Below are 19,515 nucleotides of genomic sequence, written 5' to 3' on the forward strand. Positions count from 1 at the left end.
AAATTCCGACGGGATCCGTTGACATTGGGGGGAGTTGGAGGGAGAAACCTAAAATCTTGGAAAACACAGAGTGGAGGGTCGGGATGAAACTTGGTGGGGAAAAAAGCACAAATCCTAGATACGTGATTGACATAACCGAAACGGATCCAGTCTCTTTGGGGGAGTTGGGACGAGGGTTAATTCTGAAAAATTAGAAAAATGAGGTATTTTTAACTTACGGATGAGTGATTGGATCTTAATTAAATTTCATATTTAGAAGGACCTCGTAACTCAGATGTCTCATTTTAAATCCTGAATGTATCCAGTGTCATTGGAGGGAGTTGAGGGAGAAACTGGAAATCTTTGAAAACGCTCAGAGTGGAGAGATCAGGATGAATCTTGGTGGGAAGAATAAGCATAAGTCCAAGATACGTGACTGACTTAACCGGATCCGAGCTCTTTGAGGGAGTTGGGGGGGGGGTGTAATTCGGAAAAATTAGAAAAATGAGGTACTTTTAAATTACGAACGGGTGATAAGATCTTAATGAAATTTGATATTTAGAAGAATTTTTGGAAGGATGTGCTTCAGCGCTCTTTTTGCAAATTCCGACCAGATCTGATGACAGTGGGAGGAGTTGGACGGGGAAATCTAGGAAAAACGTGAGAATTGATGTATCTATCTTACGACTGGGTGATCAGATCTTAATGAAACTTGATATATAGAAATATCTTATGTTTCAGATGCTCCATTTTCAATTTCAATCGAATCCAGGGACATAGGGAGTTGGAGGGGGGAAACAGAGATCCTCGAAACCCGGAAATCTTGGAAAACGCTTAGAGTGGAGAGATTGGGATGAAACTTGATGGGAAGAATAAGCACAAGTTCTAGATTCGTGATTGACATAATTAGAACGGATCCGCTTTCTTTGGGAGAGTTGGAGGGATTTCCAGTGCTTTGGCGAGTTCGGTGCTTCTGAATGGACGATGCAAATTGGTAGATGTGTCAGGTATCTGCACAAATCGACTTGATAATAGTCGTATCCCCGATTCAACCATCTAGGGGGCTGAAGGCAGAGGAAAAAAAATGAAAAAAATGAAGTATTTTTAACTTACGAATGGGTGATCGGATCTTAATGAAATTTGATATTTAGAAGGACCTCGTGTCTCAGAGCTCTTATTTTAAATCTCGACCATATCCGGTGATATTGTGGGAGCTGGAGGGGGAAGCAGGAAATCTTGAAAAACACTTAAGAGTGGAGAGATCGGGATGAAACTTGGTGGGAAGAATAAGCACAAGTCCTAGATAAGTGATTAACATAACCAGACTGAATCCGCGCTCTTTGGGGCAGTTGGGGGGGGGGGTTAATTCGGGAAAATTAGAAAAATTAAGGCATTTTTAACTAAAGAACCGGCGACCGGATCTTAATGAAATTTGATATTTAGAAGGAACTCATGTCTCAGAGCTCTTATTTTAAATCCCAACCGGATCTGGTGACATTGGGGGGAATTGGAGGGGAACGGGAAATCTTGGAAAACGATTAGAGTGGAGAGATCGGGATGAAACTTGGTGTGTAGAATAAGCAAATGTCATAGATACATGATTGACGTAACTGGACTGAATCCGCTCTCTTTGGGGGAGTAAGGGGAGTCCTGTGCTTTGTCGAGTTCCGTGCTTCTGGACGTGCTAGGACGATAAAAATTGGTAGGCGTGTCAGAGACCTGCACAAATTGACTTGATAAAGTTGTTTTCCCTGATCCGACCATCTGGTAGACTGAAGGGAGAGGAAAAATTTAAAAAAATGAAGTATTTTTAACTTACGATTGGATGATCTGATCTTAATGAATTTTGATATATATAGAAGGACCTGGCGTCTTAGAGCTCTTATTTTAAATCCCGACCGGCATTAATCCTCTGATTCTCCTTTTAAAACAATCCGTTGATTCTTAGAATTTTGCTAGAGCTCATACCATATGAGCTCTTGGCTCTTCCGACCTCGTCACAAGTTCCATATGAGATTTTAGCTCTTGTTCTTAAAGTGACGCTGTTTTTCTCTTGAATTTATCCAGAGTATCTTTTAGTCTAGTTGGTGTTTTTGCTAAATAATTTGCTTTCTAAGAAAATCAAGATAATACCTCTATAATTACTACACCTTTCTGAATCTATCACTTAAGAGCTTCTTATGCAAAAACCCTTCGCTCTTCTACAAAACTCTTCCAAGATTTATTGGTAATATTTTTATCTTTTTTTTCGTACTTTCTCACCCAAGACATCTTCTACTTTTCTTGTTTACCTGTTGTCACTTCACACATTTCTCCATTAGCAAATTATAAACTGTCCAGTTTCATATTCAACTTTTCCTGAAATTTTTGGTTTCTGGAGAGTTTCTCTCTAGGAGAGAAACTTCTGTTGTCCACCAAAATCAGAACAACCAGGAAAGTAGTTAGTACATCCTTCCTGGATTTAGGGTTTTAAATTAACTCTGGATTCTATTACATATTAATCTTTAATTATAACATCAATAACATGACAGCTATGTAACCTAGTGTCATGTTTGGACATAAACTAATCGGTATAAGTTAGGATTCCATCTTTATGAATTTGGGATAGACATGGTTTTTTAATCATCGAATAGAAATACCATGTTTTTACCTGAGATCTTTTGTTTCTCAAATTGTATGTCAAATTTCTTAAGTCTAATGTCACTGTCAGCTAGTTCAACTTCGTATATAACCGTACCTTGCTGATAACTTGCACTTTTTAATCATAAAGTCGGCAACTAGAATTCTGTAAGTAAGACTTTCCCAGAGTAAACAAAACTTGAAATAATTCTAATTCACTCCACATGCCCCATCCTTTGTAAGTGATTAAATGATTTATATGTCACCTATTTTCCCTTTTCCCAACCCATGAGATGACCTTCCGAAATACTTAATAAGTGTCCAGTTCAAAACGTCTGCTCCATAAATGTAGGCCATGGATCACTAACGTCTTGTCCAGCCTGCGAATTGTACTTAAGCCAGCTTACAGACATGGCATTAGCCATCGTTAGATTTGCATAAAGGACGCTTATTGGCGGTTTTAGTGAAGACGTTTGGGTCGTAGTAGCTCGACTGATGTTTGTTATTTATGAGTCTTGAAAAAAATCTTTTAAAACCGCAAAAACTTCAAATCTGAGATGGTATCTTTCAGTGGCTCCAAAAAAAGAAAAATTAATTTTAGATCTCTGGCCATTGAAAAGGGTGTATTATTGTCAGTATGTTTTTCCCTATGTTGTTCAACTTTCTCTTTATAAGTGCAACAGTTAATCAGGCAAGCAGGGTGAAGAAACGCCAAAACGGACGAATGAAAACAAAAATCTAGGAAATGACAACGAATAGTTATAGAAATATTCTTAAATACCTTTCGCAGCTTATAGCAGCCTGAAGCTAAGTGGCCTCACACCACAGTTCCACTCTAGCTGCATGCAAATGTAGAGTGTATTTACTTAATTGGTTAGATGCAAACTTTTATTGATCAAAGTGAAACATCGGTATTTACCTTTAGGAAAGTTCTTTTGCACGCTGAATAAATATCAATATGCCAAGGAGTACTACTACCCAGTGAGCTGCTTTCGTTTTGCAGTTAAGTGTAGCTATGTTTTGTTTCCTAAAATTGGATTTTTGATAATTTTTTCTTCAAGACGCGGTTCGATTCCACTATCTCGGCTTATAATGAAACAAAAAGTGTGATGAATAGAACTTAAGGTTGACCACAAAATTCCCCACCTGAAATCCCCTCCAGCTAAAATTATGAAATAGTTTCCAATTTGCACCGAAACCAATTTTTTTCCAGATGCTAATAACATTCGTGAGATTAAGACTATCTTTATGGAGCACGCAATTAGCACAAAATTTCACAATGGCGTTTAGTTTCAACTAGAGTTTATATTTAAGAGGTTTCAAGCCACTAATTACAAATATATAACTTAAATTACAATGTAAATTTCTTGAACCCACACTTAGTTTTCAACCTACATTTTTTATAAGTGCTCTCCAATCATTTAAATATTCTTGGTGAAACATACACTTGCTGTATCTGGATGTTGTTTCTGGACGTTTAAATTCCCATACAAGTTTCATGTATGTAAGCAACAAGTTCTTAGATTGTTTTATTTATTTTCTTTTTATTTTCTTAGATGTTGTTAGCAACATGTTTTATGTCACTTAAATTAAAATTTCAGCCTCGTATTGGAAAATAATGACTGCAAAAACACTCCAATACTGGTTTTTGTGAAAATCAACATCATTTGTTAAATATGTAATAACTATGTTTCGCTTTAGGCCATACACATTGTAAATTTAGCCTCAGAATACTCGTCAGTGACCTCAAAAATCTAAAAGTTGGGCTTCAATGCAAGTCAGAATCCCGAATCTCGCGATTCAAATACAGTTGCTCCACATGCTGCTCCTTATTCATTTATTTTATAAATTTTGTTCCAACTTTTTAATATTCCCATTGGAAAGGAATGGAAGTATTTAGTGAAACTTATGATTAATTTTAGGTACCGTCGTTTGGCTTTGAAATGGCATCCTGATAAAAATCCAGATAATCAGGAAGAAGCTACGATCCGTTTTAAAGAGATTTCAGAAGCTTATGAAGTTCTTATTGATGGTAAGTTTTAATTTTGTTTTTAATTATCTTGAGACTTCACTAGTTTCATAACTAAGAATATCTTAACCGGCAAGAGATGGATATCTGTCCCTTGAAATAAATATTATTTGTTTAAGAAAGTCATAGATCGGCATTAGTGCTTCAGAAATATTGGACTCTTAGGTTGCGTGTTTACACTGTCTTCCGAAGGGTTTATTTATTTTGCTCAATTAATAATTATAATAAATTCACTTATTTATCCGACTGATTTATTTACTACCTAACTCTTGTAAGTTATCCATTCTTTTCTACTTTATATTTTGCATAGTTAAATGACAATTTGCTTCTTTTTTTTTGTTGATTATGATCTCAGGCCTTTAGGGAAAAGGGGCTTTGAGTTTCCTTAGTTATGCTTATATTCTGATTTTCTGATTTTATTCTGATTATTTACACAGTACAATAAGATAAACGAGAGACACAAATAACACAAACTTTGATCAGTGATCATCATGAAACGCTTAAATGTAACACTGCATTAACCTAATACTAGTACTTAATACTTGAAAAAAAGGTCATTGAAAAGAACTCATATTGAACAAAAGCTTTATCTGTTGAATATTTCGAGCAGTGAAAACAGTTGTTTGTCACATAAATTTGCCATTACTTTGCGATGACATAGGTTGCCCGTTTCCACTTGGGTTTCAAGAGCTCCTTGAGATTATCTGTTCTGGAAGTGACTACTGCAGCTGTGTTTTTATCTTTGATTTTCATTATGGATGTGGTCTGTTTTTGAAGCATCTCTAGTCTCCGTCCAGTCAAAATTCCACACGTAATTTCTCTCTCGATCTATCCTTCTCTTTTGAGAAGCAGGAGAAGACGATATAAGTAACGACTACACTTTTCAGAAAGGAAAGTGTTTGCCTAATAGCTTACAGCCAGAGGGCCCAAGGCTAGGGGTGTCAGTTCACCAAAATGTAGAGGGAGACAAGGATTTTTTTTTATTATAAAAAAAATTAAGATACAAAAAAGGTAGTTTTTTCAAAAACTAGAGGGGAGAGGCTCGATTTTTTTCCAATGGAAATACCAAAGAAAGGTATTTTTGCTAAATCTAGGGGGGTAAATCTCCCCTAAATCTTCTATTTAAATTTTAATCCTTGTGATAAAAAAGTTGTATGGTCATGACCCGAGAAGCACTTTTGGGAATTCTGATTCGATTGGGAGTAGTTGGCAGTCGTTCGTTAGAGTTAAGATTTATCTGGCAATTTCATTTTCTGTCTTTAATCTAGATTTATAATTACGCAATGCATATAAAAAATCAATCCACACATTAAAGTTATACCAGTCGATTGTTTGCCGCTATACAGTCAGAGAAACAGTGAGAATTTTTTTTACTCCTTATCTCTACCCCAACTCTATGAGAAAAAAAATCAGATACAGTTTTTCAACTAAAAATAAGGAGCAACGTTAAAACTGAAAATGAACAGAAATGAGTCCGTATATGAAGGGGGCTATTCTTTAACCCTAGTCCTTTATACTAAAGTCTAAAAGTTCCTTAAGAATACTCCTCATTCAAACAGCCTGTGTCTTTCAGGAGACTTTCTGAGAGACGATGTTTCTTTGAGACACAAGAATTGAGACAAAGAGTTTAACTTTAGCTTAAAAAACGATGGATTAGGAAGGGAAAGATCCTCCCCCAACCCTGATATACGGAATAATTTATGTTCGTTTTAAGTTTTAATGTTGCTCATTACTTTTTGTTGAAAAAGCTTGTTTTTTATTTCATTTCTGAATGTTTTTCAAATCATGCCTGGAAATCCACCCCTCTCCCCCTATGTAAAATCTTCCATGGAAAATTCTCCGGAAAGTTTCCTTTCCGCTGAAAGTAGGATTTATATCATGTTGCAATTAGAATTATAGTGACTTGGACTATGATTTTCAATTGTGAAGCGAGAGCTAGCTGTATGGTAATTAACCAATGACAGGCTCTATTTTTGTGTGTCCGGTGTTGAACTTTTCGCAGCAGCATATAGCGAAAGATAAGGACTCAATCATTCAAACTGCTGCAAAGTTTTTTGGAAAAGATGCAATTAAGCATGCAATCGAGGCGTGCAAAAGGGCTTTTCAAGTGGACATTTTTGAAAATCGAAGAGGTTCGCACCCTGCTATGTCTTTCCTTTCATATATTTACGAATTAATTAGGGGCTTAGTGCAACGAGATGAACCTCCACTGCTTTTTGACATCGTAGACCCCTCGGATTTGCCTCCGTTTCCAAATGATGCGCCTATGATTGTGGCTTCAAGCCAAAACAAGTGTCTCCGTATGCTAAATTTCTTAGTGGAACAGCATGAAATTTTCTCACAGGTTCCAGTCTCAACTGTCTGGCCATTATCGTCATCACGTCAGCCAACCACCGTTCCTGTCGTACTAACGAACATTCTTTCAAATATTAACGTGCAAAACCCGAAGAACCAATGTGAATTTGTGCAGAAAATTGGCTCTGTAGAAGTTTGTCGACTGGTCATGCATTTGATCAATGAAGAGTCGGCCACTGCAGCAGTTACAGCCATCCCCCTCCACCAAGATGGATCCCGATTATGATATCTCCCTGATTCCGAGGCTTGATAGCAGAATCATAAGCGCAAAAAGGTATGAAAGTTCTAGAATAGTGCAACTGAATTTTAAAATTAAAGAAGAGCTTGATATCGCAATCCAGTTTGGCATCAAGATTGAATATTGCCTATTCTGAGTGACTCTGCCAATCGGAAAGCCTAAGCAGTGCCTAAATTGCCAAGGACTTGGGCATTTCGCAAGGGAATCTAAGAGCCCTGTTAAATGTAATAAATGTGGAGGTGATCACACTAACAAGGACCAACCATGTCCATCTCAGATTGTTTAATGTTCTAATTGTGGAGAGAATCATCGTAGCAATTGATTGGTGCTTAAGAAGCTTAAGAAGCACCTTCCCGTTCAAAGGGTCTCAGGAAGATTTAGTCCATCTGCCTGTGTTTAATATTTAAGTGATGATGATTTCTAACTAAGCCGTGTTGTTATTTTTTCAAATTATCTATGATGCTCGCGACAAGCTTAGACCTATCGAAAGGCTTTATTAGTTACGAAATTGTTTGCATCACTAAACACCTTCTAAGTGCTTATAATGTATCAGAGCGAGAGCTCTCGCGTGACCACATGTTCTTTTTTTAGTCCCGGCAAACTGACATCTGGTCGTCCTTCCGACGGTCTAGCAATTACACTGAATAAGAAGTTTTCTTGCTCTCTTTTTAAATCTTCTGACGTATATATTAGTATATATTGATTTTGGTTCTTCTATTTCGATGTGTGTATACGCTAACGAACTACCGACATGAGTCCTCTTGTCTTAAATTTTCCACATATTATCTTTAAATTTTCCATTATCTTAAATTCGCTTTCTAAATCCATTCATAGGATTCGGTCAACAAATTAGTCAATATTTATTTGTGGTGATTTTAACATGGATCTAAAAAATGAGAATGTGCCGCTTACTCAGATATTACTTTCCTCCCTTCCTAGTGGCGTTTTTCTGCTACCAAAATTAAAGCCCTTTCCCTATTGAAACGCCCAAAAATGGCGTTTCCTATAGCCGTTTTCGGGGTCCACTTCTGATTTGGATTTACCAGATGCAGGGTACCATGGTTGACGTTTCAAGCGACATCCTAACAAGCGTATTTCACCTTTTATGTGCGTCCATAAACTTGGAACACTTGCGATTTGGATTTTTACTTGGTGAAATTAGTTCATTCAATCAAGGTCGCTGCTTCAGTCTCTCTTCCTTTAACCAAAGTTCGAGTTGGGACATGTAAAAAAGGGCGGAGTGAAGATGTTGGACTTCAGAGGATTAAACATCGACAGAAATTGTGGTTTCGTATTTGGGCCGACTGCAGTTATCCAAGGTCAGGTAATTTATTCCAAATCGTCAAATATACGAAGCGTGTATATAGAAATGTTGTGCGGCAATGGAAATGGCGTCAAATCTGCAATCTTTCGCGGGATATTAAAAGTAACCCCCAGCTGTTGTGGTGTCACGTGTCAAATCATACCTCGACTTCTTCATCTGAGGATAATCTGATTGATTTAGGCTCTTGGGAAAGTCATTTTTCCTAGTTATTTTCTGACGATCCACCTCTTCTCTGGACACAACATTTAGATTTATACTTTTGAGTCATTTTGCAAAGTTAGACCATGCTAAAAACTATATCACTATCACGCGAGTATCTATTCAGGCACATATTCACCGCGTTAAACCAGGTAAAGCATCGGGTGCAGACGGCCTGCAACCCGAACATCTGATATACGAGACAGTAAAATTGTTTGACCATCTTGCTATTTTATTTCAGGCTTGTATCGCCCAGCAGCATATTCCTGATGCGCTATGTGAAGGTCTAGTAACTTGCATTTTAAGAAAATAAAGAACCTAAATCCTGTGACGCATATAGACCGATTACTGTATATTCGACGATTGGCAAGCTTCTTGAGAAGCTTATCTATAACGAAATTAACACGAAATGTGATCATGGCGATAAACAGTTTGGTTTTGGGGGAAGGTCTTGGCGTGCAGAACGCCCATACAACTCTTCTAGTGATTCTTGAAAGGCAAAAAGTAGCGTTTACGTTTGCGCCATTAATGTTTCAAAGGCTTTTGACTCCATTTTTCACTCCCAAGCAATTCTGTCTCTCTTTAGTAGTGGAATTAATCCATTTATTTGTAAATGCCTGTGGCAGTGGTATCAGAACTCCTGAATCTGGATACATTTGCAAGATACTTTTAGTAATCGTATTCGTGTGCGCCGTGGCGTTAATCAAGGTTTTGTTTTTAGTCCGGCAATATTTAATAACTCTGTTAGAGTAGTCACTCGACAGATTCCATCATACTTAATTTGAGCCATATATCGACGCAAGTCACTTGTCTCATGTCGGTGACATTCTTCTCTTGGCCGATATTCTTGGGGCACTCCAGAACGTTGTTGATGTTGTTTGCTCCGGACGGAAAGCAATCGGTCTTTCAGTTGCTACTTTCAAATCAGAGTTTCTTGTCGTTAGACTGGAGATCGCTTCCAATGATACAATCCTAGTTGATCCCGCCACAATCTCATCTTCCAGTTCACTTAGGTATTTAGCCCTTCCATTTGGAACAACAATTAGATCTACTAGCAGTTTATAATTGTTTCTTTCAAAGAGAAACTAAGAAAATCTTATGGTCTTTTCGCCAGGATAAGTATCTTATGGTCTTCTCGCCAGGGTAAGTTTGATAAGAGAACCCTTCGTTGGCTATTTAATGAGTTTTTTTGCAACGGATTTGTCTTTTTTTTTACACCTTTTTGGAAAATTTTCTCTGCTTCTGATAAAAAGTAAATCCAATCGCTGTTCTTTAGGTTCTGCCAGTATTTTCTTAGTATCTCCATTTGGACTCGTAGTATTTATGTTTCACGACGGCACGGGATGTTTTTGAGATTTGACAAGAAAAATGGACGAACTGTCACGTAGATTTGCTGATCGCTGCAACAGAATTATCGATTTTCCACTGACTTGCCTTCTATCAAGTGCCCAGTATTGCTATTTGTGAAATCATGTAATGTTTGACCCATTTACTAAAGCATGAAAAAGACAATGTAAATAGGGTTGATTCAGTAATATTTATGGCATGTGCAGAAAAGAGCGGGAGTGAAGGGGAAGAGTCGTATAGGTACCGGCCGTCCTATTAGTACAGGAAAATGAGCTCCAAAAAGAGGTCGACCCGAAACAAATTGCAACAGAAATGATTTTTACGTAATTTTGTAGAGAAAAAAAACTGAACAACATATCCATTTTCGCAGATTCTGAGTCGACGCAAAATAACCGTTTTTGGGCTTTTAATGCTATTTTTTCCGTTAATCGAATAAAAATCGCAATTTTCGTGGACATCAGTTTTTTTGAACTGAATTATGATTCTAACCCAAATAACTGTATTTTTTTCGACTTTTTTTGCCTAAAAATTACAATTTTTGTTGTAGCCCGATTTTCTTGAATGAAAGTGTGGTTCTGACGTAGAATCACGATCTGAGACCGAAAATAGAATCAAATAGGTTGTTCACTGAACCAGAAAAAAAAATCGTAATCATTAATGAATGATCTACTTTTTTTTAGAAAATAATTAGGGAAAGCGAATTACAAACCGAACTGGTTTTCAGTGGTCAGTATCGTAAATCACACTTAAAACACTCTTCGTATACTATTTAGGGTCAACCCATAGTGTCCAATCTTCACAGTCTATTAAATAGAATCAATCTTATAAAAAATACAAAATAGAGAATCAGATTCCGACTAGTTTCACAACTTCTTCATTTGGAATGGATTAACGACTAGGGTTCTAGGTTCTCTTCATCATTGTTGCTGTCGATTTTTGGGGAGTTGGAACACATTGTTCCTTTGCAGGTTCTGCATGCTGGAGTACAAACTAAGCCGTTTTTAAAGCAGCTACACATCGCTGAACTACACTGTACACGACAGGAGCACTTCACAATCTTTAGGAGCATACGCGGGGCTGGTGGGAGGTCAGTTGTTAATGGGTACAAGAAGTCATCTTTATTCTTCCATCCCCATTCCTCGGCTTTCAGTTCCGGATCAGGCTCCCCGGTCCGTACCTGAACTTGATAAAAAACTCTATAGCTATGAAACTTGGCTGCATCAGAAGTTAGTGGCAGATATTATGGGTGAACAAAAGAGTTTGCCGTTGTCACTTCCTTTTCAAAAACTTCTCTGCGGAGTTTGTTCAAGTTCCATAAGGTAGCATAAGAGAACCAATAGATCGGTATCGTCCCCAACTACGGCAGTGTCGTGATACCGTGAAGAGGCAATAGCAGCTTCCACAATCGGGACATCTGCGTCACCTGATGCCTGGGAGATAGAGACACCCTTTGCACGGAGATGATCAGCCAAAGCGCAGATAAACCTGGCTTTGTTTTTCTTGCAAGATAAGAACTCTTCTTTCTTCACCTTGAGCTGCATATCTGCTGTGAAGAAGATCTTACGGCCAACTGTACGACTCCTCTGCGAGTGAGCTATATCTTTTATGGAAGCCCCACCATCGTAGCCGATATCGTCGAAAACGATAGTGGCAGAAGGGTACTTTCCTGTCACGTAAGTTGCATAATGGTCTAGAATCTCCAGGTGTCTTTCATTTTTTGTCCATGGTATCCTGTGCAGCAGAGCTCCTCCGTCTAGGATATATCAAGTGCCTTCGGGGAGGAGAAATGAATGCTTCTCAAGGTTGCACGCCTGGGCTATGGCCTTCGCAAGTTCTGGTTTGTTCGCAGTCCGGAGCATGCAAGAGCTGTCAAAAAGTGACACTGGGTAGGAACACAGTTCATGTTGAAAGTACTCAGTTTCCGTAAGATTGATCCTTTTCGCGATCATGATAAACCTCTGAAAAAGAAGAGTCGGGTCTAGTCGTTTGCAGTCTCTGCTTGGACTTTGCTTGGTCGTCATCTGGATTGCCTGTTGTTTTCGTCGAGACACAAAGTCAGAGACCAGCTGTCCAGACATGGCGTCAATGACTTTTAGGCCAACATCTTTGGCAGAATCAACGTTGGCAGACGGATAGGCAGTTAGACCATTTGCTATGCTTCTTAACTGAACATCTCCCTCAAATGGTGAACCCCCTTTCCAGAAACTCGATAATCGTCTGCGTATCTTTGCAGTCTCTCAGTTGCATCGGCTCTGACATCTCCTTGTGCTGATCGCTTGTAACGTACAGAATTTGTGAGATACGTTCAATCAGAAGGTTTACTGTAGAGCAGACTGGTCGCGACAAAACCCATAAGGACCTCTGAGCGTCTGTCATGCCGCTGCTGTTGGTTAGGCCACCAGAGGTTTTAAGAGAGCGCATAAGCTCCTGTTCAATCAGAACGTCTTACTACATGCATGCCACTCTGGAAAGCCTGGTAGACCGTAGGATGGGTATCTTCGAGCTTGTCCATTCGCTGGAGGTAAAGATGGCATGATTTCTTATAGTGGTTGTGTCCTGCAGCCGCCAGGTAATGTAACATGTCTGAGGTAGACTTCAAATGGAGCTCCCATGACCCAGATCGTTCTCCTTTTACAAAGTTTCGTAGAATCGCAACCATGTCCAAATACTGGAACCAAAGCTTTGATGTTCGACACTGGAGCAGTTCTTTTCTCTTGCTGCTGATGAATTCCTGTATTTTTTCTAAGGAAGGATTGCCTTCTGCAACCTCAGCAACTACTTCCTTATTCATCAATTTCTCGTATAGGTTTCTGAGTTCCACAATTTCTTCGGATTGTAGTCTTGGCTCATCAGCACTAGCTTGGTTGTCGGCAAAAACCTCAGAAAGCAGAATGGCGTGTAGCGCAGCGTCAATAAGTAAATGTCCACGTACTGCTCTAGCGATCGCTTTTCCGCTGAGAAGGTGGGGAACTGTATTGGGCGCATACACGTGTTCAAGAACCTCTCTGAGTCCTGACCCATCCATGATGTAACCCACTGCTCCAAGAAAACTCATCATGGTATGGAATCCACCAAGTTTCACGACGACTTTTGAAAGTGCACTTCCTGGTGAAGCCGCTTCGACCATTTTCATGGCTTTCCACTACAAGGGTTGGTCAAAGGTTACGACGGGAGTAAATCCATGTCGCATGGCCTGGTCTACAATAAAAAGCAAAGTGGAGTAAATACAGGTGTCGTCACTAGCTAGGAGATCGATCATTGGGAAGAAAACAATAGACGATTTCCCTGGGTGATTCCCCACCACAAGTGCTTGCTGTGTGCCATTCCAACCCGGTCTTGGAGTTTTCAGGTACCAGGAGGAATGCCAGAGGATTTCAAGGGTAGAGTTAACAACTGGTTGGAAATCTCTCAGACCTTCATATCTGATTCGCGAGAGTATGGAATCTTCTGATTTATGGTGCACAATGCGTATCTTTTGAGCATTTCTTATGTCATCGGCAGTGGGATTAATCCTAGGAATGCGTATTCTAGCAGAAGTTGACGCTGGTGTCACAGAGGCAATGATACCCATACCGTGGACAGTATTGTTGCCATCGAGAGTGCAGATATCATGATCAACGTTGTCGGCAACGTGGTGAATAAACCCACCAGGGAGAATTTCATCCAGATCATCATCTGCGCTAATGGCTGAACATCTTTCGAATCGCCGAACTTCATAGTACGACGAACAGAATCCCATTGCGTTCAGAGTATCGATGAGATATTTCTCAGTCAAATCTTGGGAATAAACTTTGAAATTTTTAAAACACTAAGTAATGAATGTGACGATTTTCATTTTTATTGCATTACGTAGCCTTCGAAGTGTCTTATACTAGTGCCTAGTTCAGGTATTTTTACGAAAAACCGATCATTTGTTGAATAACAAGTGCGATTGATTGTCTTTACAATCTGACTTCATTTTCTGTCTCAGCTTGTCATTCTGGATCAGAATCATACTTCATTTCAAGAAAAACGGTCGGATACTAAAATTATATTTTTTTTCGGAAAACGTAAAAAAAATCGCATTAAAAGCCAAAACACGGTTATTTTGCGTCGACTCAGAATATGCGAAAATGGATATGTTGTTCAGTTTTTTTTCTCTACAAGATGGTGTAAGAATAATTTCTGTTGCAATTTGTTTCGGGTCAAACCTCCATTTGCCTGTACTATATAGGCCTTATACTGCTGTGGACAGGCAGCTCAAATACCCGTACTTCCCACAACACATCGTTAGAATGAATTAATTTCATAAGGAGAACCCATTGCTAGTTGATTGGAGGATATTTCCATTTTTATCTGAAGATATTTTTTTAGTCAAAGAGGTGAATGGACTAATTAGGTAGTCCATATACCCTTACACAAATTCTGGAACTGGAACTGGATGCTGGAAAGTGTTTGAAAGCTAAAGTTGTCAAGAATTGTGTGTGGTTTTGTGTGTACCCTTTTTGTTTTTCTTTTCATTTTCTCTCCCTAGGGGTTCTGCCATCCACATAGGCATAGTTATTTGACCTTTCCACTATGCTATATAAATTGGCTATCTCTAACTTTTAGAATTAGTCCTATCACGACATTCTAAGATCCTTGATTCAATGTGATCACCGCTCGGGAAAACAAACAGAAAAATCAATAAACACGCGTTCGTGACCTTTTTTCTGGCAAAAAATGCAAATTCTACGTTTTTGTAAATAGGAACTTGTAACCTTAACAGTGGGGTTCATCAATATGCTAAATCTGAAGGCGTGATTTTCGTTAAGATGGCTTGTATTTTTGAGGATGCTTCCCCCATTTTTCAAAAATAAGTCAAAATTTACTCAGGCTGTATTTTTTGATGTGCAAAATCAAACCTCATGCATTTTATATATTTTGAATCAGCAAAAAAAGCCAATCCTTCATGTGTATTAATTGTTATCAAAATTCCAATTTTTTTTTTAGTTTTGGTTACATTTAGACCGAGTGATTCTTACTTATAATTCGCTGCCATGAACTGTTTGATGATTATTCTGTTACTCTATTCCCAATTCCTGGTTTTTCATTATATTACGCAACAGAGTGATAGAAGGTTTACTTGTGAAAGACGCTGTAACTCAAACCTGCTTTTTACTGGACTAATATATCCTTCTTAAGGACCAGTCAGGTCTAAAAAAAAGTTAAGTTATGTGTTCAAACAGAGTTGCATTTACCTAGCATTCTAGATTGGTCACTCGATATTATTTATTGTGAATTATCAGTTAAGCAGTTTTAAAAAGACAAGGCAAAAACAAGGAATAATACGACTGGATTACTGAAATACAACAGCAAAATAAACAATTTTTACTTTAGACACGGAAGTGTAATAATTTCCCTTTTCCTCTTTGATTTGCTTTATTACTTGAATACTCTGTTGATTTTATTTTTGATTTGTCACCATTTCAGCCGTATTTATGTTAATATTAACTTAATACTGTATTACTAAATAAAATTCGTCGGATCCGGTTTCTTACTGTAAACTTTATTTGGAGATTAATATAAATTGGGAAGCGATGCAAGATACAGTTTCTTTTTCTATTCTGAAGTATACCGGTTTACCTGTCTTTGTTTTATGGTTCTTCGATGAAAACAACTGAAGATCTCATAACAATAAATTAGCTTGTAGTTCTATTTAAAGTAGGGTGTTGAAAACGTATCAGTAACTATTCTCAGCATTTGAATTTTTCTTTGGCTTTTCTTTATGATTTTTTGCTTTTTCTTTCGTATTGTGTTGCTTTTTTCTATGATTTGTCTGCCTTTTTTATTAGATAAAAAACGGCGTTTTTATGATCAGCGCCTAAATCAAGCCGCTGAAGCCAAGAACCGGTCAACAACTAGTGGATCACGCTTTCCAAGAACGTTTTCTTTTCATGGATTTTCGGATGCTTTTCGCAAAACTTTTGGTAGCTTATTATTCATCTGCGCATGGTCTCTTGTTCATGTTCATTCTAAACCAATGCATGTTAACCTTTGGTTCACAAAGGTCCGTTTTTTTTTTCGTGCAAAACGGCTCACGAATGACGGATGCATCAGAACTAATCAAATCGAATCGGTCCCGGGCATCCGTTAAAAGGGAATGGGAATAAGCAACTCATTCGCAACGTAATCACGTACGTAATCACGATGTTTTTATATCCTGACTTACATCTTACATCTATGGCCTATTTTCACGGGAATGGCAGCTGAACTCGTATTCATCTCCTTCCTCTTTTCCTTGTGGAAATAACCAGTGTGGAAGTCCCCAGTTCTACTCTGGTTTCAAGAAAGAATTGAACATGAGCTTTTCGCCAAGCTCAACAGGAGATGGATAAAAGGTGGATGGAAGGAAAAATATTATTTAGTTGAACAAATCCAGCGTGAATCCATAGGTTCAAGTGGATGGATAACTTCCATCTCTCTCTCATCCATGTGAAAATATACCGTAAATAATTTATCATTACCATCCATCTATTAATTTCAAACTTGGTTTTTTGCTGCATGTGTTTTAATTGATGGTTTAAGATATTTTAATTGAACAAATGCGTCGATTCGTCACAGCGAAGAATCGGGCGTCAGATAACGCATGAATCACAGAAAATGTACATTTTTTAGGGAAAACGCATGTGTGTGAAGCCAGAGTAAAGCTTTTTTTCCTGCATGCTTTTTGTCTGGAATCTGATTGATGCGAAATCGTCTCTTGCTAAAGGCGACAGACCGGTAAAACTGTCTCTTGTCCTTTCAAACGGATAATTGGACAAGAAAAAGGAATTAAAAAAAAGGGAATAAGTTGTGGGATAAGGTATATATATATATATATATATATATATATATATATATATATATATATATATATATATATATATATATATATATATATATATATATATATATATATATATATATATATATATATATATATATATATATATAAATTTTCTCGCGAACTCCTTAGATCCTTCTCTACACCTGTCTTTTTTATTCGTGAGGTTTTATTGGAAACAGGCACGTTTAGACAACTTATTTTGGGGTGAGGGAATGAATTTGTCTCGGCGACAATTAATAAACGGGTAGACTACTGGAAAATAAAAAAAAAAACTTGTCAAGATCATCGCCATAATATTTGTGTGAATTACTCCTCACGTTTGGATATTCCTTCTAAAACTGTGTTCATAATACGACATTGAATTGGGAACGACGTGGATGTCTTTCTCTCTTCTTGAAGCAAAACCGCTGGTTTTAATTATCAAATCTCTTATTCTTGACAAAGTGTTGAAATTGTTGCATCGTAGTTTTTCTTCTTTTTTTTCATTTTTTTTTTTGTCAATTCCAGATCTCGTGGCCATAGTTTTGTAAAATGGTAATCTGGGTATTAATCGCTTCCGGCTTCATGCAATCAGAAATGGTTAGATATGTCATTCAAGATGTCCAATTTAGGAACAGTATTATAGGTTTTCTTCTTTTGTTTGTGTGCGTGTCTTCAGTCGTCAATTTATTATTTTAATTTGGTTTTATGCTTAGAAGCAGCTAAATTTTGGGATTTGAAATCTGTTCGGGTATTCAGTATAAGGTGATGGATGATATAAAAGTTGATTTTCTCTGAGTAATTGAATAAAAAAAAGACGTTTTCGAATGAAAGTAAAGATCAAGATTAAAATGAACTTAATTTATTTCGTATGCAGCTGAACTTAAAGGGGGCAGATCCATTCCTTAGCCCTCCCCCTCCTTACGCTTTGGTTCGAATTTTTGTCCCCTTTGCTTTAAGAGATGCTCCTAAAATACAAGGGTGATTGAAATGAATAAGAATATTTTCATAATATCCCAAGAATGGAAGAGCTGATTGATACGCATTTACTCGAACTAATTCAGTTTAAATGTTTAGAAGACAATCGGTTGCAATCATAAATGTTTCACCTTAGCACTTTGAAATATCAGTGCAGAATGGCAGTGCGTTCGAACGGAATCTCTGATCGAATGAGATATTCTAGGACCAATGGTTCAATGTGATCACACTTTAGGAAAAAAACGAACAAATAAATAATCACGCATTCATGATTGTTCATGTCGGAAAAAGTGAAAAAACTGCATTTTTCTAAAAAGTTTTCGACTCGTAGAAACGTAAAAAATTCATATAAACAAGTTTTTGATGCTTCAGTTTTCGTATAATACCAATTTTTTGGCACCGTTGAACGAATACACTATATATGCTCAGAGAAACCTGACACTTGATCTAAAATAACTCCTGGGTATTTCGTAGAATTCCAACGGATCACAACTTCATTACCAGTATTTAACGCCTTTGACGAGGTTAACTTTTGTAAAGGTTAACTTTTTACAATTTAGTTTTTAACTTGTTGACACGCAGCCACTTCCCAATGTTTACCATTTCCATAGGCGATGTCTCCAGTAATTCTTTTTCAGACCTATAAGGTACAGTAAAAGGGGCAACATTCGCAAATATTCTAGTGCTTTACTAGGTTTAGGGGCTACAGTATTACCATTGGTCTTACTGCATGTACTTGAAAGCGCTACAAGCTTATCATTACTTTAAATAGCAAACCATAATGATCCAGAAAGAGATCCGGGGTGGCCCCACATCTAGCATCGTAAAGACTTGATTCTTTACCATAAATTTTAAAAAATAAATACCTATTTGACCAAATACGAGGCTTTGACGTCATTCTTTTAAGCCCATAATTGTCAGGTTCACTTAATTAAATTTGATGGTCCATTCGATCAAAAGCTTTTGAGATGTCTAGCATCTCGCATAGCATCCAGCATAGTTAATTAATTGAATTATAAGAACCAGTGGTGTTGACTTTTTTAGATGAAGAAGTGAAAGAAAACAGAACAATATTGAGTATACATACATAAAACAAGGGTTATTTTGTAAATAACAATGTATTTCTCCCATAAGCTAGTGTTTCTGTCCTATTTGATACATTTTAAAACTCCTACAATAATTTGCTTCTGGATGTTCCTGGTTACAAGATGGAACATTTAACTCAACGAAGGATGGCAAAAGACGGTCTTGCCTTGTATATGTCTAACAATCATTCATATTATGTAAGGACTGATTTATCTAGAAATGATATAAATATTTTTGAGTCCCTATTTATTAATGTAGGTGGTCGTGGTAGGTAGTTTGACTGAAGTTAACATCTTTAGATCACTTAGTGGCTCTGTTCCTTCACTTGTATACATCATTGATCATTTACTGGATAAAATACCTAATGATTCATTTCAGGTAATCATTGTGGATGGTTTTAATATAAACCATGGATTTAAGGTTGGCAACAACTATAGATTTCTCTCATGTATGCTGGCTATATGGACGCTACCTTCTGCGTCTATCTTTACCCGTATAACTGAGGATACAGTATATCTGATTTGCAACATTTTATT

At 37.5% G+C, this 19,515-nt stretch overlaps 1 protein-coding gene and 1 long non-coding RNA gene across 7 annotated transcripts in view; both read left to right on the forward strand.

Annotated features, from left to right (window-relative positions):
* The window catches only part of LOC136030206 (uncharacterized), a 422,925-nt gene that overhangs the window by 178,725 nt on the left and 224,685 nt on the right, over positions 1 to 19,515 (forward strand). The gene's annotated exons all lie outside the window — the stretch shown is intronic.
* LOC136030198 (dnaJ homolog subfamily B member 6-like) overlaps positions 1 to 19,515 on the forward strand; it is a 68,498-nt gene that overhangs the window by 35,904 nt on the left and 13,079 nt on the right. For 3 of the 6 annotated variants that reach the window (XM_065708963.1, XM_065708962.1, XM_065708967.1), the window contains 2 exons: positions 4,521 to 4,630; positions 15,903 to 16,037. In XM_065708963.1, coding sequence (XP_065565035.1) covers positions 4,521 to 4,630; positions 15,903 to 16,037 — 245 coding nt within the window. The remainder of the gene's footprint in view (positions 1 to 4,520; positions 4,631 to 15,902; positions 16,038 to 19,515) is intronic. The other 3 variants (XM_065708966.1, XM_065708964.1, XM_065708965.1) reach the window with 1 other exon arrangement.

The sequence above is a fragment of the Artemia franciscana genome, chromosome 8 (genome assembly GCF_032884065.1).
Source record: "Artemia franciscana chromosome 8, ASM3288406v1, whole genome shotgun sequence".
Lineage (NCBI taxonomy): Eukaryota > Metazoa > Arthropoda > Branchiopoda > Anostraca > Artemiidae > Artemia > Artemia franciscana.